We start from the raw sequence: 24255 nt of genomic DNA on the forward strand, positions 1-24255 counted from the left end.
ACACAAAATGTAGGAGCCCTTTCTGTAGATAACACTGAAATGAAGTTGGAAAGTGGCATTGCCTTAAGTATAGTACAGAGAAACTTTTGCCCGGGGGGCCATATCATATCATTTGGATGGCTGTGCAGGTTTCTGAGTAAGAGCCATCACCACTTATTTTGTTAAGAGAAAGGCAGCCCAAATAAATTCCTTTCTTGTTTCCTTTAACTAGTTACCCTGTGAACTAAGCTATGTTTCTTTCTCTCCCCATGAGTCCCAAAGTAGCTTTATTAATAGGAATATATGATGTTTGTGTTCTTAAAAAAAATCAGGGTGGTCTTAGATGTCTGTCGTCCATTCTGGCATTTCCCTTTATACAACCCTTTTGAATTTTCTGTTAAAAAAACTGGCATTCCAACAGCTTTTCTTTGGCCTAATGCCTGGGCTGCATATTGAAGCAGCAAATTAGGAATGTTAAGATGTCCCCGAAAGAAAAACATTTGTTATGAAAGTAGAGCTGATGTGACACATAGAATTAGGGCTTCTTAACTTGTCTAAATGACAGTTAATGATCTTTCTTCTTTTTCTTTTCTTTTATTATTTTAACAGGGTGGCTGGGAGTGCAGAATGAAAGAAATGCCCAGAGGCCGAAATTGGGTTTGGTTCACCAAACTGTTAAATGTGTCAAATGCACTTGACTGATAATACATCTTTTGCCTCTTTTTAGGAGCTAATTTCGTTACTCGAAAAATTAGCCGGTCAGTAGCTAAGATTTACCTTGGACAACTGGAATGTTTCAGTTTGGGAAATCTGGATGCCAAACGAGATTGGGGCCATGCCAAGGACTATGTGGAGGTAGGAACTGACACATTACATTCTTGAAAATACCCGTATCCATTGATATTCTAAATGCCAAGCGTACAGTGAAAAAGTGTGACCTAGAGATGGGGGCATACAAACCTTTGCCGATGCAGATATGTTTACACTCATGCTACTTTCAATTCTGGGATCGGTAGTTCAGAAGTACAGGTAGCTTACACTGATTGGTACTTGAATGAGGAAAACTTTCACAAATATTCTTTTAATTATTTGTGCTGGATGTTGGATGGATAGATAGATGGAAAAAATGTTTGAATGGTGCTCCTCTTTATTTTGGGGGTATAAAAGTACTAGTTTTCAGATCGTCTAGAAATACTACCTCATTTCAATGTATATAATCCAAGATTCTCGGACTTACATTATTCTACTAAATCCCGCCCCGAGTAATATTCTTATGGAACTCCTTGCTTTCTGCTGCTGAAGAGTCTGGTTATTAACATCACACACTTCTTAACGTGTCAGATTGCGTGTCGTGGAGCTTTACCTATTAACAAGAGAGAAAGATGTTAATAACGATTCTCTTGTAAAATAATGGATATTGTTAAAGGGAAATTCAGATTTTCATTCTTGGGATTCCTAGACATGCTGTTTTGGGTTTGCATATATTACATATACAAGTAGTATGATTTTTCTTTTATAAACAAGTGGTTACATTTTACCTTGTCCTGACCTCCCTGCTTTTAAATATCCGTGTTGGTTCTGCCACCAGACATGAGCAAGCATGGTAGAGGCATCATCCTTTCCCTGGAGTTGCCTGTCCTTATTCAAGCGCTCACAGATTTCCTGTGCTCATGAGTCTGTTTCCGTCCTGAGTGGTCCCTCTCTGGGAAACCGGACCCAGCTTTCTTGTTCATTTATGCAATTCAGAAAGAAACCGTAATGCCTACAAAGAAAGCAAACAATTAGTTTGTTTGCTAGTGCAGAGATTAGGCTCACCTGCGATCTTCTTTTTGTTTATAATAATAAAAAATGTGTGTGTGTTTGAACACCTAATAGTGATTTCTGTTACGCACAAAATAATTAGCTTTGACTTTAAATTTTGAACATTGCAACATTAAGATCATTTATTTATTTCTTTATTTATTTATTTTTGAGACAGAGTCTCACTCTGTTGCTCAGGCTAGAGTGCAGTGGCATGATTTCGGCCTACTCCAACCTCTGCCTCCCAGGTTCGAGCGATTCTCCTGCCTCAGCCTCCCGAGTAGCTGGGATTACAGGCATGTGCCATCACACCTGGCTAAGTTTTGATTTTTTAGCAGAGATGGGGTTTCACCATTTTGGCCAGGTGGGTCTCAAACTCCTGACCTTAGGTGATCCACCCGCCTCAGCCTTCTGAAGTGCTGGGATTACAGGGATGAGCCACCGTGCCCAGGCTAGATCTTTTAAATATGTGCTTCTAAGCTATAATTACAAAGAAGCATTTTATGACATTAATCCTTAGATATATTTTCAGAACATCACATCGAAAACTATATAGGTCCACACTTAGAAATTATGAGAAAGTAGATACTGGCAAGAGAAGCCAAAACTTTCTTTTGTCTAACCTAAATGACCTTACCTACTAAAAAATAAGAGGCTTGTTTTGTAAAAATATATTATTTTCTCAATAATATCTATTTATCGTTTAGCCTTCTAGCCATCAGCATCTGCATAGAGCTATGTAATAAGCTATATAGGTATTTTTTTTTTTTTTTTTTGAGACGGAGTCTTGCTCTGTCGCCAATCTGGAGTGCAGTGGCACAATCTCGGCTCACTGCAACCTCTGCCTCCCGGGTTCAAGAGACTCTCCTGCCTCAGACTCGTGAGTAGATGGGACTACAGGCGCGTGCCACCACACCCAGCTAAGTTTTGTATTTTTAGTAGAGACGAGGTTTCACCGTGTTGACCAGGATGGTCTTGATCTGTTGACCTCATGATCCACCCACCGTGGCCTCCCAAAGTGCTGGGATTACAGGCTTGAGCCACTGCACCTGGCCCTATATAGGTATTCTTTATCCAAAATCTTCTCCAAGTTCAAGGAAACAAATAGATTAAATTTCATTCAATTTTATTATTTTGCACTTAGGTGAAAAAGGAGTCAGGAATCTAATAGATTTTGATAGTGAGGGAAACGGTATACCATAATGTTGATAGTGCTTTTTACAGGTTACGTTTATTTTCTTCTTTATACTGTCTTTATTTTCCATATATTTTAAAGGAACGTGTGTAAACCTTTGTAATTGGCTGGAGTAGGAGGTGATATTTCAGAAATAGGCCAAATAGTCTTATGAAAATGAATGAGACTGTTAAGTAAGTAAGGAGAAAGTCTTGTGTAAACTAGTAGATCTGAAGGAAGGACCCTGCTGTGATCTCACTCCCCAAATGCCAAGCTAGCACTGCTGCAAGTGTAGTCCACATCTTGGCACAACAAGCCCACATTTGAATTAGCATAAAATAAAAATATTTTATAAACATTTTGGCTCAAATAGGGGTTGGTGCAAAAAGGTTGTGTCAAATGAAGTCATTTTTATTATTGCTTGACAAGATGGTCTCATTACAGCCTTTCCACAGGCCAACATATTCACACAACACTCTAGCCTTTGAATAAAAATACATAAACACTCTACCCTTTAAATAAAAATTTGAAATGCCTGGATTCCATGGAGAGACAGAAAGTTAGGTCATTCTCCTTGCCATCCAAGTCTTGATTGGTTCCATAATACAACTGGGTCTTGTGTACTAAGGACTCTCCTGGGTTTCTAATATGTTGATGATGTAGGAAGCATTTTATAGTTCTCATTTATGTGTTCTGAACAAAGTTTAAATTTCTTGGTTTCTGAAAAGGTACGATTATTAAGTAAGAATTTATAGCTTGGTACTCTCCATTTTAAGAAATATTATCATTCCTTGCAATTTTAAATGTATTAACATAAGGTGACTTCAGAGATTTATGACTAAAAGTGAATTTGTTGCCAAAATTAAAGTCAGCAGTCATAAAAATGAAAAAGGAGAGGTATTGTTTGTTTAAAACATATATGCACCCTGACACTGAAATCAACTTTAGAATAAAGAAGTGTTTGCAAATGTAGATCAAACAAGTCCTATTACCGTCTCATTTACACACATTTTAATTATACAGTTGAAATGGGAAGAGTTCCCTTATCCACCTCGCAGAGCGTGTGATGGGGTGTGGCCTGCTTCATTCGTGCCCCACTGCTCAGACCTCTTGGGGGAGCATGCAGATGGGCAGGTTGTGCGGCTCCCACCCTGCGGCAGTGTCTAGAGGTGATGTTGACAGCTGAAGCCCCAGCGCGCATGCGTTACAGGGCGCGCTTTCAGCTTAGCCGTCCATGGGTGGCTTGTGTTAGCTCAGTTAGACTCCTTATCTCCAGGACAGAGCGCTTTCTGTATCCTGAGGTTCTTGCTTTGGTATACTGGAAGAATCAGATCACACGTGGGCTTGGAGAATAAGTGCAAGGTTTTATTGAGTGGAAGTGGCTCTCAGCAGATGGGGGAGCCAGAAGGGAGGTGGAGTGGGAAGGCGGTTTTCCCCTGGAGTCGGGTCTCTCAGTGGCCGGAGCTCTCCTCTCTCCACCCCGGCCAAACCCCGCATACTTCCACCGGTCTGTGGACTGCTGGTGTACTGGTGCCTGCTGGTACCTCTTGACATTCTCTCAACATCCAGCTGCTTGTGTGTTCCTCTGGATGTCCAGCCGCTTGTGTCTCTGCCTGCTAGAGTCTCGGGGTTTTTATAGGCACAGCATGGGGGTGTGGTGGGCCAGGGTGGTCTTGGGGAAATGCAACATTTGGACGTGAAGGCAGGAGTGCCTGTCCTCACCTAGTCCGTGGGCATAGGCCCCGGGGTGGAGCCCTTACCAGGGACCTGCCCTTCTCCTCCCGGCACTTCCCTGCCCCTCTTCCGTATCACAACCCCTCTCTTTTATACGCAAAAATTTTAGTAAACTTTTAGATGAAGTGACTGACACTTTTTTACTTATCAGTGAGTTTCTGTAATGAAGAGCAGAGAGCATTTTCTCCTCCTGTTGTGAGGTGGGTGCTGGTGATCCCTGCTGTGCAAGTAGATTGTTTCTCAGCTTAGACAAGCTGTTTTATCTTGATTTTTCCATCTGTGTAAAGGACAGAATATAAACCCTGTAAAAAATTAGCATCAGTGCGCTATACATATATGAATAAAGCTTACCTCTGACTTGTAAAAATTTTCGCAACGATTTATAAAAAGTCCTTACTTGTTGCTGATTCCAATTCATTTTCATCCACCTGTAGTCTTGCTTCCTAGATCAAGATGTCTTCAAAGTTACTTAAATGAGTAAGAAGTATTTCAGCTTGAAGAAAAAATATATACAGCTATATTAAATGATATTGTACTTCTGAATAAAGTTATAGGCAGTTAGATCTTTTCCAGTATTTTATTATAAAACTTTTTAAACATACAGAATAATTGAATAAATTTTACCTCAAATACCCACATACCACCCAAATTCTGTAATTAATGTCTACAATTACTGTTGCATTTTGAGCAAAAATTACTATTTAAGTAATTACTGCAGTGCTAATGGCTTACAGCTATAAACAATTTGCACAAACACAAGTTACTAAAAATTTGCATTTTATGGGATATAGATAGCAGTTCAAACTTTTAAAATATTTTTATCTTAAGTATTTACCTGACCCCTCTACAACCTGCTTTTATGCCCACCTCCCTCCATCTAGGCTCAAGCAGCTTCACGAGAAACACTCTAGTGGCAATGCATGCCATTTTCAACCAGTGTCCAGCAGTCAGGATTATAGCAGTGGTGGCTGAAAACAGCAAGGGAGAGAACCTCTGACTTCTCAGGGTGGCATTGTTCGTTCAGCATATATTCTATTGAGTACCTGCCATGGTCACTGTTCTGGTTGCTACAAATGACAGTGTATGGTCCCACTGAGGTCCCACGTTGATAAAAGTATGTGAAACACAACTATAGCCAGAACATATTGACTGATAAGCTAATTGGTAGGAGCTGGGCCAGAGTATCTTAAGGCTCTTACCGCCCACAAAAAAGGCCCCTTGCTCTTGGGAGACAGGGTGAATCAAGAGACCTAAGTCCATCCTCTTTCCAGGACTCAGTAAAAGCCATGTATAAAGTGGCAAGAGGTTTTCCTGCTACAGCGAATCCCACAGATGCTCCAGAAAGGTCCTACTGGTAATCCGGAGGACGTGAAGATCGTTCGGGGTGAGCGTTGAAATTCAGCAGAATTTAACATCATATACCTGCATCCTTTTTTGTGTGTGGAGGTGGCAGGGGACAGTGAGCACAGACTGAATAATAACAAAACGGCTTTTAGAAATAAATGTAATTGCCAAATGTTAAGCACTTGTTACATACTGGAAACTTTTGAAGACTTTTTATAGATTTTAAAGGTAAGAAACTGGCTGAGATAGCTATCAGATCTTGCTGAACCTGTGCTATTGGCTGTATCAGGTAAAGAAGCAAAGGGTGTGTTTGGGGAAAGTATGCAGTCAGGTCTCCAGTCCCTTCTGTCCCGTGTCCTCAGAATGAATTCACCTTCATTCCAGCTCTCAGTTCTCAGCTAATGCAGAGACCTGGGGAGGGTGAGGAGCCTCTGGCAGGGTACATAGGTTATAGACAGAGCTGGGAGAATTGCCCACTGCTGCCCAGTCCTTTCTTTCCTATCTGTCCATCTTCTACTAGCATTTTGTATTTTATGTGACACAAATCTGGAGGCATCAGATGTCATTTAAACTTTGAGATCTTATTTAAGGGAAGTGTGCTTGTTGCAACATCACCTTTGATGTCAGATTTTTCACGACCCTTTCATTGGACTTGTGACAGGGTGCTCCGTTTACTTGGCCCGCCATGCTCAACTGCTTGCGGGAGGGAGCGCATGAGTGAGCGGGTGTGGGATCCGGCTGGCTGCTGCTCTGTGCACTGGCAGGAGCAAGCTCCATTTACTCAGCGTGCTGCGCTCAACCCCTTGCGGGAAGGAGCATGCACGTGAGAGAGCAAGACCAGCTGCTCTGGTCACCGGCAGGAGCAGTCTCGTGCGGGTGTTGCTGTGGTACACAGGTGGGGGTGCCTGTGCCCCTGAAGCCCAGAGGGTGTGTTACAGTGCTGTCTTAGCTCTGCCGTCTGCGGACAGCCGTGTGTTATCAGCTCAGCTGGCCCTTTGCCTCATCACGTGGAGCAGCTGCCCTCCACCAGCGAGGGCAAAGGGCCAGTGTAACAGCCTTTTCTGGGTACCCGCACTCAGTGGGTCCTGAGCTCTTGTCTGGAGTCCAGGAAGAATGAGGTGGCGTGGACACTTGAAGGATGGTGAAGGCGGATGCACTAGTCTGTTGTCATGCTGCGGCTGAAAACGTCCTGGAGACTGGGTATTTATAAAGGAAAGGAGAGGAGGTGTGATGGTCTCACGGTTGGTTCCACGTGGCTGGGGAGGCCTCACAATCACGGTGGAAGGCGAAAGGCATGTCTTCCATGGCAGCAGGGAAGACAGAGAATGAGAGCCAAGTGAAAGGGATTTCCCCGTTTAAAGCCAACAGCTCTTGTGAGACTTATTTGCTACCGTGAGAACAGGAGGGGAGACCGCCCCCACGATTCAGTTGTCTCCCACTGGGTCCCTCCCACAACACGTGGGAGTTACGGGAGCTACAATTCAAGGGGAGATTTGAAAGGGGACACAGCCACACTGCACCAATGGAGGATTTTCTTTAGCTTTGGGAATGGCTCTCAGCAGAGAGGGGAGCTGGCTGTGGAGGGGACGGGACAAACAGGTAGTCTTCCCTCGACGTCTGGCCGGCTCTTCCCTGAAGTCCAGCCGCCTCTCCTCCGAAGTCCAGCCGCTCTGTGAAGTCAAGTCTCCTCTCTCCAGTCAAACCACTTTTCTCGCTTCTACTGACTGAGACTGGGGTCTTTATAGGCAGAGGATGAGGTACAGGACGGGCCATCGGTAGTTTTGAAAAAGGCAACGTTTGATGGGCAAAAAGGCATTATTCAGAAAGAACCATTCAGGAGACAGTGGACAAACAGGAGTAGAGGTTGTCACCTTGGGCCATGAGTTTCAGGCTTTTTGGTTTGAAGGTGGGGCTTCACCAGGGACCTGCCCCTGTCTGCCTCCTGCCTCTGTCTCCATCAGTAGACCATGTTTGTTCATATGCAGGAGAGTAGCATATAGCAGTAGTGTCTTCTTGTGTTTCAGTTGTCTAAAGTGTTAGTGGTGCCTGAATCCGTTTGTTAGTAAGGCCTTACTTAACAGAAAGCAATGGTGAGGTTGTAGCTGTCTCATAAAGTGACAGTGGTCCAGGAAAACCAGGCCTCTGCCGAGAGCTAGCTTAACAACATCGTTCCTGTCTTCCTGGCACGGGGGAAGGCATTGTGTAACTATAGGCAGAGGATATTTACCTGGAGAGTTTCCTAGAAAATCCGTTCTATTAGAATATTTGTCAAGTGACTGTTAGATAATAAGGCCAGCAGTTGAATTTCTACTCACTTTGGGAGTCTAATTCCATATTATTACTTCGGAGCCTAAGGTGTTCTTTCTTGGAAGGCAAATATGTCCCTGGCCTGCTTGCTGAATGTGTTATAATACTTGTCGATTTTTTTATTTTGACTTTTTATATTGATTAGTGAGGTATTGTTACTGTTTTCCATTGTGGGAAAAAATCTTCTAGCCTTCTGTGGGGCTATTTAATACAATCTCTTTGAAAAATACACCAAGAAATACAAATGGAAATAACTAAATAAATAGTCTCTCCTTTATCTGTATTTAGAAGAACGTGGTTTCTGTGTTGTTTCTAACAAACCAAACATTTAAGGAAGGCAGTTCAAGGGCCTTGATTAATAAAGAGAAAAGAACAGCTTTATTTATAGGAAAAGAAAAGCTTGTAACAGTTTCCTACATCTTTGAAACATAACATGTTTAGATTAAGCAAAAAACCATTTTCCTGATCCGGCTGTGGAAAACTCTGTATAACAAATTCAACTCGCCATTTCTCTTTTTTCCTCTTTTTTCATCCTGAACAGTAAACTTTTCAGTGTATTATTTAAAATAAGTTAGAAAAATGTAGAAAATCAGTTGCCTGTTTTATCTGGCTGGGTCTTGCTTGATTGGAATGACATCCCAGGAGCTGCTGTGTCCCCAAATAAGAACCTGTAGCGCCCGTTTTAAAGTGTTGTTTAATGAAAGACACCTATATCACCCATATTTCCAGTATGAATTGAGTTTTCATTCACAGATAATTTAGAAACATGAGACTGGGTGCATTCTTAGATCACATTTTCAGTTTGATTTAAACCACATAATATTGAGCATATGATGTTAAATCAGAAAAGCAGTTATTGGCAAGGATATGTATGGAGAGAGGATGAAAATGCATAAAGTTGCATATTCATATAAAATGGGTTAGGTATAGTGCCTGTGGACGTGGATTATGAGGATTATGAAACTTCATGTAAGGGCTGCTTAAGTTCTAATGGGTAGCAATTAACCACATTAAGATAGAAGCTTGTACTCCACCCTTTAGTCATGCTCGTTGATGTGGAGTGTCATTATGCCACTGCGGACCATGAAGTGACCCATTGTACTTGAAAGTCATGGTGCTAGTCTTAAGAGCAAAAGTCCCAGGAAAATAGTGTAAGAAAGTTCTTACACTAAAGAACTTCTCACACTTAGGTTAGCTATTCACTTTTACACTTACCAAGTCCATGAGATTCCTTGAGCTTTCTCTATCCACCCCAGCCCGGTCTGCCCTTCCTCTTTCCCTACCCTGCTCCCCAGCTGCCTCTTCCTTCACTGGTGTCTCCCAGTTTTTTGTGACTTCCATGAAAGTCTGGAAAATCTGAAAATATGAACTAAACTGACTGTTTAATTTTAATAACAAGACTGTCCATGGGAAATAGATATAAATATCTCTTATAAGATGCGACATCATCTACATTTAGTGATGATTTTGCTTAGACAAGGTATATATCTTCAGTATTCAGCGCTTCATATTTACACTCATGCACTCTGGAGAGGGCAAACCGTGTTTGCAATCGAGGCAGTCTTCTGCACACACACCATATGTTAATCACTCTGTCTCTCTTGCTCTGTCTCTTTCCTAGACACACACAGGCTGAAAGTCCGATCTCTGTTTTTCAATGCTTGCTAAAGTCCTGTTTGGCTTTATCCTACTGATTAGCACCTTTATTGCAGGAAATAATTTACTAAAATTACGTGTTTTGTCTTTGCAGAGCTCTGGTGGAGAAGCCTGGGGGCTCTGCTCTGTCCCTTTGTGGGCCACTTGAATGCCCAAGCCCAAGCGCCCGGTTCCCAGGCTCATCCTCAGGGGACTCTAATGCAAGCATGTTAATCTTGCCTTTGTATCCAAGGACACAAAACAACACCTTTTTTAAGCTGAATGTTCCCCAAAGCAAAGAAACACGTTTTATTTTCAGCCCCGTTCACTTCCTGCTGGAAGACACCTCTTCCGCTTCTGCTGTGGGAGGGAACTAGAGCAGTAATGCCGCAAAGATTCTCCTTATCCTTTTTCTCAGGTGAAGAAGAAAGTTTGATCCTCTCTGTGAGTGTTGGGTCATTTGTATTTTTAGTATCTGTTGTTTCAGTTTTCTACCTGTTGACGTCAATACAGCTGGGATAATTGATGGCTTTGTAGTGCTGATTTGATCTCCCCTAGACTGTGATTGTCTAATGACCCAGGGCATCAACGGTAAGACCAGGCAACATGGACTGGATGCTGTAGGAAATGGGTCAGATCTCATGTAAGCATAAGCTGTTTAACACTGACTTGCTGGTGAAATACGTTTAATACAGGCTGGGGACTTTGTTCCATGTGCTCCTACTCTATGCCTTATCGAAGGTGAAGAATATTCAAAAGCCATTGTTCTCTTGGGATCAAATTACCAGAGGATTTTTGACTTGTTAGAGTTGCTTCAGAAACTATGCTACATATGCCCCAAACAGATAAATTTGGGGTATAGTTAAGTAAAAGTCTCCTTTTCCTTTTAGAAGAGAAAAACAATTGGACTTCTCCTAGGGCCAGTTATGTACAGGTACAGTTTACAGAAGCCGAATTATGTAAAGGCAAAATTGAGAAATCCTTTGAGAAATTGTCTTTACATTGTTGGCCTAAGCCTCATATGGAAATTATTAGTAGAGTTCTCAAAGAAAGGGATGAAATTACTCCATGGGATAGCTTCCCTAAGTACCTCTCAGAGTTATGTAAAATATTTGAGATCACTTTTACCATTTTTCTCATAGAGAGAATGGTTGGGCTCTTGCTATAAAGAGAAAAGTGAGGGAGACCTCTGAGGAGCAGTCAGGACTTTGTTAGCTGTCTCATGTCAGTCTCTTGTGGGGAAGCTTCTTGAAGGCAGGACCTGGATCCTATCCCTCTTTATCTTTAATCATCCCTCCCAACATGCCTGGCACATACAGATGCCCAGTAAATACCTGAATTGGATCTCCCTGCCCATCGTTTCTTCATAAAATTATAAAAATGAAATTGGTGTATATGAAATGTGTTCCATTTCTTTTACTGTTAAAAGATGCTTTCTTTAGCTAGCACAAGACATTGCCCCCAGAATATGATCTTACCACACTTAGGTTGAGTTGTGCTGGATTTACTTGATGTCAGCAAAACGTTTGCAAGCACCTTTCTCTCTTGTTCAGTGCAGACCATAAAGGAAAGGAAGCAATGTCTATATGTTCTCACACAGCGGCCAGTTTCCTGATTTTCTCTAGAGTCTACTATTATTAGACCTTATGCCTAGCTTTATTTTTACTTTTGACTTACTTGCTTATTTTGAGGTAGGTCTCACTCTGTCACCCATACTGGAGTGCAGTGGCATGATTTTGGCTCACTGAAGCCTTGATCTCCCAGGCTCAAGTGACCCTCCGCTGAGTAGCTGGGACTACAGGCATGTACCACCACACCCAGCTGATTTTTTTTTCTTTTTAGTAGAGATAAGACCTCCCTATGTTGTCCAGGCTGGTCTTGAACTCCTGAGCTCAAATGATCTGTCCATCTCGGCCTCCCAAAGGGCTGGATTATAGGCGTGAGCCACCATGCCCAGCCTTACTCCTAGTTTTAAAGGAAGAATATCTAAGCAGATAGAAAAATGGAAAGGTAGAAGGATAAACTGGCCCTATTTTACAAAACAATACTTAAAAATCACTAATCTAGCGTTAGCTTGAAAGACCAAGTACCCATGGGAGTACTTGATGATGTCGACATGAGCTCATTCAGAAACGTTTTTGTGTGATCATCACTCTATTTCCTCTCAGTGTTCAAGGATCTCACTGGTTAGAGGAATCTTCTAGAGAGCCAGAGTTCCACGGAAGGCTCTGTTGTTACGGAAACCCTCCCACTTTCCTGTCCCTCCCTTCTCCCCTCTCTGTCGTGTCTCCCCGTCTGTACCCGTCACCAACACATGCAAATTAGAAGCAGGTCGTCTTGTAATAATAGGGCTTTATTTTTAATATAGTATATTTTATTATGTTAATATACAGAATTTTACTTAAAGATTCTTATGTAGTATTTGACGGTGGCTCTGGGAAAATCTGTGCACACAGTGCGGTAAGAAGAAAGGAAAAGCCTTCTGCAGTACCATTTTCTGTCCCTTGTAAGTGTGGTTTCATTTCCTCCCTGGTCGCACATCGCCCACATGCTCAGACGACATATCCCTGTTCTCGGGTCCGTCCTCCAGCTTCTGACTCACAAAGCAGAGCAATAATGTGTGGGTGCTTGTGCTGGAGGGTACAGGTTGCATTCCGGGAAGGTGACTTGGCTGGCCTCCTGTCTCTCGGGCCATTCTGTCACCAAGTCCACAGGATACAGGTAGCCATTCAAGGTAGTGGAGCTGTGCCTACTTCGTCTCACCAGAAAAAGGCAGAGATGAGGATGTCAAGGGCTGCATAGTTTCGTGTGTTTTTTCTTACAGTGTGTCCTTTAGTCAGGAATTATTCGCTGGTTTTGCCTGGGTCTTAAATTTCAAGTTTGAAAATAAAATACAAAGATCTATCACTAGAACTTATTTTAAACCCTGGAAGGTTGTCCTTTTCTATTCCTGTAGTGCTTTGTCGTTTACATCTTCGTATTTGATTCTCCCAACACGTATGTAACCATGGTTAGGAGAGCACGGATTGTGTTTTGTCATTTTCGTGGGAAAAGGCTGACATTGAAAGCAGAAGCCCTTGGCTGATGTCTTCTCTTGGTATCAGGCAGTGGGTCTCAGCCCTGTCCTGCCAGCTCCTCAGGGCAGTGTCTTACCATGATACGGCGCCGTGTTTCTGGGTTGATTTTTGGCATATTTAGTCATTCTTGTGAGATTTTAAAGTCATGTTTTTTAGTGGCTTCAAGTGTTGATTGTGTAGCAAACATATTCCTCTCACTAGGAATGACATATAAACTAGCATCTCTGCTACTGGCCTGATATCTGTAGTCATACTGTGAAACCACCCCAGTGTGAGAAACTGAGTGAGAAGGAAACTATAAAACATCTCAGGAGCCAAATGTTAAAAGGCTAGGCCCTGTGTCCTAAACAGACTTCCTTTATAGTAAGTAGTATTTTAATAGTGGTACAATCATATAATTTGAAGAAGATATCACTTGTGTACAGGAAATACAAGTTTAACAGAAGTCATTTCATTTGATGCTTATCTTCAAAAAAACACCTGAAGAAGCTTGAAGCTGTGGCATGGGTGGTTTAGATTCCATTGCCTTTTGTCAGTGGCAGTGGAAACTTCATTGTAGTTAAGCATCTGCCTGGGCCTTTGGGAAAACAAAGCATCATTGACTGGCTGGCTAATGAGTCATCTATTAAAATCATCCCTAATGAATTGTGGGTTTGCTTGTTTAATTGCGCATGGTGTTGGGCTCTCAAATGTTAGCAGTCCAGTGGGGCTCAAAGAAACTACATTGGCTTTATTGAGCATTTCGGTCGGATTCTTCCAAAGTCACTGTGCCATGATTGGCTTTCTCTCTTGCTCTCCCTCCCTTTTTGTCTCTCTCTCTTTCTTTCCCTCTCCTTCCCCTCTGTTTATCCCTACTTCTCTTTTTCCCTCTTTCCCTTTCCCTCCTTTCCCTTCCCCTCCTTCTAGGTCCTCTTCTCTCCCTCTCCCTTTCTTTCACAAGTTGTGGGGTAGGAATACAATATAAAAACTCTTACTTTGGAGAATCTGTGCTAGGGCCAACGGCATCTTGAGTATGAACCACCCCCGACCCCGCATGTGAAGGGTTGGTAGAGCCTGGTGAGTGGCTGACAGATGCCCCCTTTTCCTTTAGCTGCACCCTCACGTTTCAGCAGCACTGGTCGCTGTGGACATGCTACCTTGGACCTAGGTGGCTACTGGTCTTCCTTTCCCTATAGCCATGTTGTCAGTCTAGAACAGGGTATCAAAAACATCGTGGGAATAAAGGGCTGAACTCCATAAAAACTACGATTGTATATTGAAAACGTTTAAAGACAGTTTTTACACCAGTAAGAATGCCGAGATTTTCAGGTACAGCTTAGCTTCCACCTGCGAAGCTGCATAAGCAGTGGCTGGGCAGATCCGAATGAGGAAGGTGTCGCCATCTCCCAGTATGGCCCTTTCTTTATGAACAGCTCTAATGGTCAGTTGTTATTTTAAAGAAGAAGTCTTCCTTAAGCCTGAAACCATTAATTAAAATACCCATTTAGCCTTTATTTTGAAAACCTTACTACGTACTGAAAATGCATGAACTACTGGACACTTTTACAAGTTTACTTTCACAGCAGTCTGGTAAGATAGGTGCTATTCTCATATTTTTCTCATTAGAGGGAAAAAAATAAGGTGGAGAGAGAGAAGCTTCCTGAGTTTGGCCCAGATCAGGCGCGTTCATCCGGCCGACCCTCGTGCTGGCTGTGCCCTGCACTGCGATGCTCTCTCTGCCTCCCACATGGCTGCCAGAGTCGCCTTTCTGAGATACAGATACTGTCATATTTCAACTTAAAACCATCCATGTCTCCACCACGGAATAAAGGCCACTGTCTGGAGCATGCATTCTCGGCCCTGGGTAGGGCCCCGGCGTCCTCCCCTGGAGCTGCTGGCCCTGCACTGTGCCAGCCCTGGGCTGCCCCTGCTTGCCCTTGGAGTCCTGCCCTGCTCAGGCCCAGCACTCAGCTGTCTCTGCAGATGCCCTCCTCAGGCGCCCTGCTCTCCTGGCCACTTCACTGAAGAACTGGCCGTTTCCCGCTTCTTCTGCAGCGCTTTATTCTCAGCCCTGCGAGGCCCTGCCAGGGCCTGGCTGACACGCTTGCGTCTGGCCCTTGGCATCTCTCACAGCGTCTTGAACCCCGGTGCTCAACTACCTGAGATTGAACTGAGTCAAACCAACTCAGCCTCAAATCCAAGTGTCCAGCTTCTTTATGGGAAAAGCAAAACCACTGGCTCTGTGGGGACACACATTCTCTGCAGATACAGTGGATGGCTCGAGGTCTGAGGCATGTGAGGCCTCCGTGCTGCTCTCCCTTTAGTGGATGCCAGCTCCTACTGTAACTGGAGCCCAGGGTGGGCAGTGGCCGGCCGCTGCCTGACTTGCAGACCTCCTGAGGTATCCTCACCATCCCAAGGTCATGGCAACCTTGCAGACTTCTGCCCAGGCCTAAGCAGGAGGCGGGGCCTGTGTGGGAGAGGCCCTAGCACCGCACTCATCAGAGCTGTGCGCATGACCACACTGCTCTGCTTCAGGGGGCTCAGTGACTGGGTGTTGAGCTTTGCAGACTCCAGTCAAGAAGGGTGGGCAGTTGGGTGTGACACGAGAGGATCCAGAATTTGCCATCCAAATCCTTGGGAGACACAAGACTAAGGCCTAGTGCCTGCTGCAGTTCTGCCTTTGACATTGTTAGGGATGCACCTTGGGAACTTGGAGCACAGGGATCTTCTCTGGAAATAGTCTCAGGTGTCACGTGTCACCCTGCATTGGGACTTCATGAGACTGTGAATAACTACATTAAACCAGATGTGTAAGAAGCCAGAGTATAGGTTATAGTTACTTCAGACTGTATTTAAAGGTTCTCTCTCTGTCTTTTTTTTTTGAGACGGAGTCTCTCTCTGTCGCCCAGGCTGGAGTGCAGTGGCGCGATCTCGGCTCACCGCAAGCTCCGCCTCCCGGGTTCATGCCATTCTCCTGCCTCAGCCTCCCAAGTAGCTAGGACTACAGGTGCCTGTCACCATGCCTGGCTAATTTTTTGTATTTTTAGTAGAGACGGGGTTTCACCGTGTTAACCAGGACGGTCTCGATCTCCTGACCTCATGATCCGCCCACCTCGGCCTCCTAAAGTTCTGGGATTACAGACGTGAGCCACCGCGCCGGCCTTAAGGTTCTCTTAATTAAAAAAAAAACAAAAAGCAAAACAAAAAAAAATACAAAAAACCTCTTTTGTGATGATTCACACACGTTCTATGTAATACAAATCAGAGGCTGGCTTTTGGCTCCCACAGTTTAGCAGCAGTGCCTAAATGGGATTGCTAGTAGCATTTTTCCCATCAACAAAAAGATCTGTAGGATGGATGTACTGTATTATTTTTTCCTTTCCCCCGCTACATCCATTCACTGATGTAGATGGGAACATAATGCAAACTTAAGCTTGCCTTATTTACATAAATCTTCCTGTTAGCTTTCCGCTTTACCATATCTGCATTTTTATGTTTGACCTATTAGTACTTTTTTGGTTTTATAGAGAAAAAAAGTGCTTCCCTCAGCAGAACCATCTGGCGTCGTTTCCTGTTCCTCAGCAACTACATGTGTATTCTAGCAAGGCCGCCCTGTGGTTTTCTGAGTGGTGCTGTTTCACTGGTGGTCTTAGAATTCAGCTGGAGTGATGGAAAAGTTACACTATGGGCTTCTTTCAAGTCTAGAGTTTCCAAGGTGAAAAAGTGCATATTATTGTCATTTTTGACGTAGCATTTTTTTTTCCTGTAACTGGAATATGGTCTTTTAAAACAAATCACACCCTTCTATTCTTTGAGGAAGAAAACTTGCTTCTAAAAACATCTTTTAGATACTTGGCTACCATATTTCCTTGGCAGCAAACTGAGGCAACTGAGGATATAATCCAGACATTTTTACCACATGCAAATTTTCTTAAAGGGTCAATTATTAATAACTAGTTTTCTTCAACAATGAAGGAGTAAGGTAACAATAAACAATGAGCAAATTACATAACTAAAGGATGTGACATTCAGTTTATAGTTTGTGTGGCAGAGGTAAGTTCAGTCAGTCTCATCCTGAAGGGCAATGTGTAATACTGCTTTGGGCTTGCGGTACACACAGAGAATCCCAGCTGGTCATTGGGCACATTTTCAGAGGGGTGCGTGCATGAGGTTGAAATTCTGTATTTTTATGTTGTAATATTCTACAGATTTTGAAAATTTTCTGACCAAGTGTGTACTTATTTTTCACTTTGTGAAATACTGCTTTCTAAATCTCTGTTTTTAGAAACAGTCCCCAAAAGATTTTGTTTGTATATGTGTATTTCTTTTTTTTTCTTTTTCTCTTTTGTTTTTGGTCTGTGCACATCCCACGGGTAATTGAGATCCACAGGCTGTGGAAAGAGGAAGACCCCAGAGGATTTTCTTTTTCTTTTTTTGAGGGAAGGTGGGGTATCACATTCATCACCCAGTAGGCATTACATTTCACATTTGGTTAAAACTGTGTTTTATAACTGTTTGTATTTAAAGCTTTCAAATTTTACTGTGTAAGATAATGCAAAGTGTTTAACCTGTTGGCTGTTACATAGAAAGAACTCTAAAAAGATGTAGTGCTCCCCACAATCCTTTGATTAGATCACTTATTTATTTTATTTTATTTTATTGGACAAAGTTGCACTCTGTTGCCCAGGCTGGAGTGCAGTGGCGTGATCTTGGCTCACTGCAATCTCTGCCTCCTGGGTTCAACTCATTATCGTGCCTCAGCCTCCCGAGTAGCTAGGATTACAAGCGCACACCACCACAACTGGCTAATTTTTGTATTTTTAGTAGAGACAGAGTTTCACTATGTTGGCCAGGCTGGTCTCAAACTTCTGACCTCAGCTGATCCACCCGCCTCGGCCTCCCAAAGTGCTGGGATTACAGAAGTGAGCCACCATGTCCGGCCAAGATCACTTATTTTTAGTGATCAGAAATGGTAGATTCTAAAACGATAAGATTATGAAATATTTTGTTCTTCTCCTTAGTTTGAAAAAGTCCTCAAATGTAGCCTCAGGCCTATAATTTTTTATGAAGACTTTAGAGACATTGAAAAAAACTCTATACTAGGGGATTTGGTTTTTGGAGGTGCTTTTCCCCTACAGAGTGGTTCGTGGTCCCTTGAAGACCTTGCGTAGTCGGGATGTTGCTTGAAGGTGTGCAAAGTTGAAGGGAATGCTCAGTTTTAATTTTAAGAGGAAGGAAAAAAGTTAAAAATTGAGGCTAATAAAAGTTAATGAGGAACATTTAAATCCTTCAATGGTTCAATTTATGTTGCAAGTCAGAATGGTTCATACCGTTATTATATGTGTGTGGCAACATCCTCTCTCTGCTGTAATTCTTTTCCCTGAAAACTAGCCTGTGCGGCGTGGAAGGCACATCATGCTCTCATGATTGCTGGTCGTTCTTTTGACAAATTCCACGTTTTTTTTTTTTTTTTAATAGGGGAAGGAATAGGCACAAGGAAATTAAAATATAAGCGTCTGGTTTTTTTCTGCCATTTTTTTCCTGTTTGACAGATTACTGAATAAAGCATGGTTATCAGCAGAGTGACCATTTCTAACTGTCTCTTTGTGCTTAAACATTTATTTTGGGATGGGAAACATTCCCCAAACCCAGAGGGTACACTTAATATGCCAGTTTTCATTTGAGAAGAATTACTTTTCAGTTGTAGGTGTTTTGGGATGTAGCCTGACTCAACATACAGTATTAATGGTCCAAAGATAGAACAGCTGAACTTTCTGACTGCCCTTCTTTGGGAGACATTAGCATGTCCCTGGAGACAGTTTCCCCAGCTCTGGTTACGCAGATCAGTATGTAGGGAAAGCTTATTACTTTTAGAAACGTTACTCTTGGATGGCCCTGTCTATTACCCACATCAAATATATGGTACACATTGCTGTTTTCTTTGCTTTGGAAATGCTTTAGAACTAGACCCTCCATCTTTCCCTGACTGTAGGGTCTAGGCTGTGGGAACAGATTTTGCATCAGACCGCCTTGGGAAGTGAAGTGAACTTTTTAGTGATAAATTTAATTAATTAATTGCCATTTTCCCAGAACTTCCAGAGATTTTTCTTAAAAACACAATGCCAGGTTTTTAACAGCAATTTTTAGAAAGTCAATGCTTAACTCATTCAGAGAAAAACCCCTATGATCCATTTCCTAGAGGGCATTAGCCTTATCACTTGTTTTTATTAACAATATGTATAGATATAGATATAGATATACTTGTGGAATTTATCTCTAAATGGAATATTAAATCTTACCCCTACACATTCCTCATACTGAGGCTTTTTGTGGTGAGGACGGTGACTGTACGCCGGGATCAAAAGAGCCTCGTGTATGTGCAAAGCATCTGTTGTGCTCTATGTTGGGTCCTCAGCCTTTTCATGCTGCTGTCCAGCCTCGTACAATCACTTAACCGTTCCAAATCTTACTTTCCTTATATTCAAAGGGAGGGGGCTGGAGTTCAACATAGGTTAAGATTTAGAAACTGAGAATATGGTATCATCTTTTTCCATACAGCATTATTTACCATCTAGTATAAAGTTTATGTTGTTTTTAAATGTATCTGCTAACAAAATGTAGTGTTCTGTGACAGAGTATGATTTTGTGTTTTAACATTGTACAATCCCTAAGTGAAACAAATTATTTATAAAGCCCAGTATCTTTTTTTTCAGTTTCATTTATTATTCTGAGCTTAAGCTAACATCTTTTTTTTTTTTTAAACATACCAGGATAAAAAATACTATAGAAAGTGCTACCTGATAGAAGTAAAATTCAAGCTATACATGCATGCCATACGGTATATAATTTTAAATTTTCAGTGATTATTACACTATAAAAAATAAAAAAGTAGCAGTAATTTTAAGAATATTTTTATATAAGTCAATAAATCCCAAATATTAGTTAAACATGTAAAAATATTAAAAAATTATTGAAACATTTTACCTTCCTTTTTCTGTATGAAGTCTTCAGAATCTGGTGTACATTTTATACTTCACAGCACACCTCATCTCGGATGAGCCACGTTTCAGGTCTCATTTCACTCTAGCCCTGCAATAGTGAACACCGCAGTGGGATTCTGGATCTTGATCAAGAGTTTGCTTTCTTATACATGGAACCACATATTTAAAAACCACTGTTCGTAACTATGGTTACGGAATCCTGAAGGGGGCAGCCGTGAGAAAAGAAAATCAGGATGCTTCTCTGATGCCGTCTTGTTGGATAAGCACTGTATCACTTCCATCGTGGTGACCATGTGACCCTCACCTCGCGCCTACTGACTCGCCCATGGGGCCATGGCCGTGCCATCCCTGCGTGTGGAAGGAGCGAGCAGAAGACTCTTCCCAGTCTTGTCCCCAGAGGGAGAGTCTTCAGGAGGTTTTGGGGTGGCTGTAGCCAGCACCACACACAGATGGACACCTTTTACCTTCTGGAGTACAGATTGTCCTTGGAGAAAAGCAACCACACAAGAATCCCACTCAGTGACTACTGGGCCCCACTCAAAAGGAGGGCAGCTTACACTCACAGCAAGATCCTGTTGCAATCCAGAGAATCCCAGAATTTCTGAAGTAAAGAACCTAAGAAAGCATCTAGTTGTTGACATAGGATTAACCAAAGAACATAGTCTATACTTTTGGGTCTTTAATTTATACTAGACAGAGTCTTTGTAACTGTTCTTTTAAGCAGGCAATTCACAAGTAGGCAGAACCTAAATTGTCAAGTGGGAATTTTGAAAAAACTTTACTCAAGTGCCTCGGCTTCAGACTAAGAATCAATTTCATTATGGAGAGCAGTTTAGCTGCACCTTTCTCTGTGCTTTATCTCACTTAATTTACCAAACTTTACTTGTTCCAAAAGCCATAAAGTCTTTGTTTAAAAGGAATTTCATCAGGACGTATGATGTGCTCTTTTTATTCCTAGTGGCAGCAATACAGATAAATTAAACGTTTATAACTTGACTGGTGTGACTAATATCCTACGTTTTCTGGTGGATCCCATGTCATTCTTTCATTGATGTAACCTTTTTTCCCCTGGGAATCTCAAAGTATTTTTTTCTGAACTGGTTGGTATAGGCATGCTAATTACAGAGGTGTGGATGTTCTAACTCCCCTCTCTCTAAATGGCTTGCCTTTAGGGTCAGCCATAAGTCAGGTGCAAACCTGGGATTTTAACACAGAACTCCTGATTTTTGAATTTCTGCTCTAATCTTTAGCTACATAAAAATATGAAGAAACTGACTACAGCAGATTATTCTAATACATGTCCAGCTGTCTGAGCAAATAGCCATGGGGAAGAGCTTACCTCTCACTTCTCTTGGAATCATCAAGCCTTCGAGCAGCAGTTCCTGTCTCATGGTGCCTTGTGTGCGTCTGGGGATCAGAGGAATGATAAGAAGTCAAGAGGAAGGGAGGATGGCTGAGTAGAGTTATGGAATTTCTATGCCTTTTTGTTAACTGGAATGATGAAATTAAAATTATGCCACTTTTATTGAGGTTTGCAGCATAGCCCAAATTTAAAGAAATTTTTGATTGAAGTAAATATTTTTTGCCAAGAGACTTTCAGAACAAAATTGGTCAACATTTGTAAACTACTTAGGGCAGAGAAACATTAGTTTAAGCTTTGAAGTGAAAAATATAAGAAAAGGAGCCTACAAAGGATGGTACAGTTGTCCCCTCCTATCTGCAGTTTCACTCTCCATGGCTTCACCTATCTGCAGTCAACCATGATCTGAAAATACTAAATGGGAAATTACAGAAATAAATAATTCTTAAGCTTTAAATCATGCACCTTTCTGAGTAGCGTGATGAAATCTCACACCATCCCACTTCATTCTGCCCAGACGTGAACCGTTCCTTTGTCCGGTGGATCCACACTGTCGATGTTCCCCACGCATTAGTCTCTTAGTAGCCTCCTTGGTTATCGGATTGACTGTTGAAGTATTGTAGTGTTTGTGTTCACTGAATCCTTACTTTACCTAATGGCCCCATGGTGCAAGAGTTTTGATGCTGGCATATTGTTATAATTGTTCTATTTTATTATTAGTTCTTGTTGTTAAGCTCTTACTGTGCCTGATTTTTAAATTATTTATCATGGATATGTATGCATAGGAAAAAACACTGTGTGTGTGTACAGTTTGGTATTTGTTGGTATTTGCAATTTCAGGTATCCACTGGGGACTTTGGAACATCTCCCACAGATAAGAGGGGACTACTACATAGTTCATTTATTGGCCAGTTATTGTCTCTGTTATATGGACATGCAACTTATATTTATAACCGTATATTCCCTTAAAATTCTGTGTTTTTGTAAAATGTGTATCAGCTCAGGAGGCTTACCTGCCTCCCGTGGAAGACTCTCATGCTTGCTCTGTGTCAGACTTGCTTTGTGACATTAACTGAGTCACTGACAGTTGCTTTAGGAAATTATTGGCTTGTTTCCTGGGGAAAAGAAATATACCATGTCATAAAACAGAGTTCACCTGTGTAAGATAATACCTTCAAAGGTGGGACATTTCCAGAAGGGTTCCTGTCACTTCCCTTGTTTCAAAACTGTATTGGCCCAAGGTAGGTGTTGGTTTTGGATTTCTTAAACAAAACTTCTTTTTAAATATTTTTAGAAAGTTACTGTCATTCAGAGGTCTCAGTATCTTGCTTTGTGCCAAGTTCGTTTTGTTGGCCTTAAATTCAGCTTTGAAAATCAGTGCATGGGACCGTGGGGTACTTGATTTGCTAGAACCCATCTACCAGTTTCTTATCTTCCCCTCATGTGTCACGTGGAGCTTTAGAGTATCTGAGTCTACGTGTGTTGAGTTCAAGCTGATACACACACTGACACATGCATGCCCACCCTTCTTCCCCAGAAGCCAGTTGTCAAATGGGTAGAGAGATTACATATGCGAAACAGCAAATAATGTTAGGCTGTGTGCTTGCAGACACACATACGTGCCTGTGAGACAATGACAGAAAAACAAGGAATCCTGGAAGCTTACGGACTGACTGCTTTGCAGTGCATCTGAGCCTCTGTGGTCTGGGAGAGGAACCTGCGATCCACCCTCGCCTCCTCTCGGAGGGCTGGGGGTGTGCAGGGAGCCGCTGCGGTGGATTCTCTGCCCCTTTCATGCTATGTCAAGTGTTATTAGGGAATGAATGGCTACTGAAAAGGACCTTGCAGCCTGTGCTTTGGGTAGCCTGGGACCCTTGGGAACAGCCCCTTCTGTCTGTGTGATCCGAAGATAGCTCCCAGATGGGGAGAGCTCCTACTCCTTCCCTTGTCCTCCCTCCCTGCTCTCTAGCACAAAAGCTTTTGGAACTGAAGGAAACCCCCTGGCATGCAAACCCAGGACCTGTAGACTTCATAGGTCTTGTGAATGGCCAGTATTTGGGGCTTCACAGCCCCCTAACCTCTTGAGAATTTCTTTGAAAAACTAGAGTATCATAGAGATGTGAAGAGTTTGATTTCTAAAATCAGTGCATACATAGGTTTAAAAAAGACAATAAAAATTAAAATATGCTGACTTCAATGACAAAATAATTGCATTTTATTAATCAAATATTTAATTTGACCGAGGTTATTTTACTTAACAGCAATTTGTGTTTTGGTGTGGGCTAAATAGTACCTAAGAATCCCTGGGATTGTGTTAGTTTCACGGTGCAAAGGCTCGCTGCACACTTGGAACTGGCTTACTGTGTCCTGGCACCCCAGCCCTCAATGTTGGCACTTCGCTATTTGCAGGAATGGGGAACTGGCCACCCACAGGATGGCTTATATACATATATACATATGCCATGCAGCCAGCTTTGAAATGTGATAGCGCTTCTCTGAGGTCCCTAATGTGCTGATCCACCTTTAAGACTAGTCACAAAGCTAACAATTACAGTAATACTTGTCGCAAGCATCACTTATTTGGTAGTTTTGTGTAAAGATCAGTGTCGTTTTTTGGAACAGCCATTCTGTGTGGATCTGTGAAGAAAGACTCGGTGGGTACTTTCCATTTCCATTTGAGAGTGTCAGATGGCTCGGACTCAACAGCCACCTGTACGCTCCTTCTCAGGGACACCTGCACACATGTTCCCAGATGCCCCATGGGGTTATTCTCAGATGTCAGCATCCACAGCTATGTGTTGGCACCACATGGAGATGCACTGGTACCTTTGAGGTCCCCGCCTCTGATGACACCAGCCAGTG

General features: G+C 42.4%; 1 protein-coding gene across 7 annotated transcripts in view; it reads left to right on the plus strand.

Annotated features, from left to right (window-relative positions):
* The window catches only part of GMDS (GDP-mannose 4,6-dehydratase), a 632819-nt gene that overhangs the window by 309770 nt on the left and 298794 nt on the right, over positions 1 to 24255 (plus strand). For 5 of the 7 annotated variants that reach the window (XM_045389917.2, XM_045389918.2, XM_074038941.1 and 2 more), the window contains one exon: positions 707 to 834. In XM_045389917.2, coding sequence (XP_045245852.1) covers positions 707 to 834 — 128 coding nt within the window. Of the gene's footprint in view, positions 1 to 706; positions 835 to 20071; positions 23571 to 24255 lie in introns of those variants that run through there. The other 2 variants (XM_074038944.1, XM_074038943.1) reach the window with 2 other exon arrangements.

The sequence above is a fragment of the Macaca fascicularis genome, chromosome 4 (genome assembly GCF_037993035.2).
Source record: "Macaca fascicularis isolate 582-1 chromosome 4, T2T-MFA8v1.1".
NCBI classification, from domain to species: Eukaryota; Metazoa; Chordata; class Mammalia; order Primates; family Cercopithecidae; genus Macaca; species Macaca fascicularis.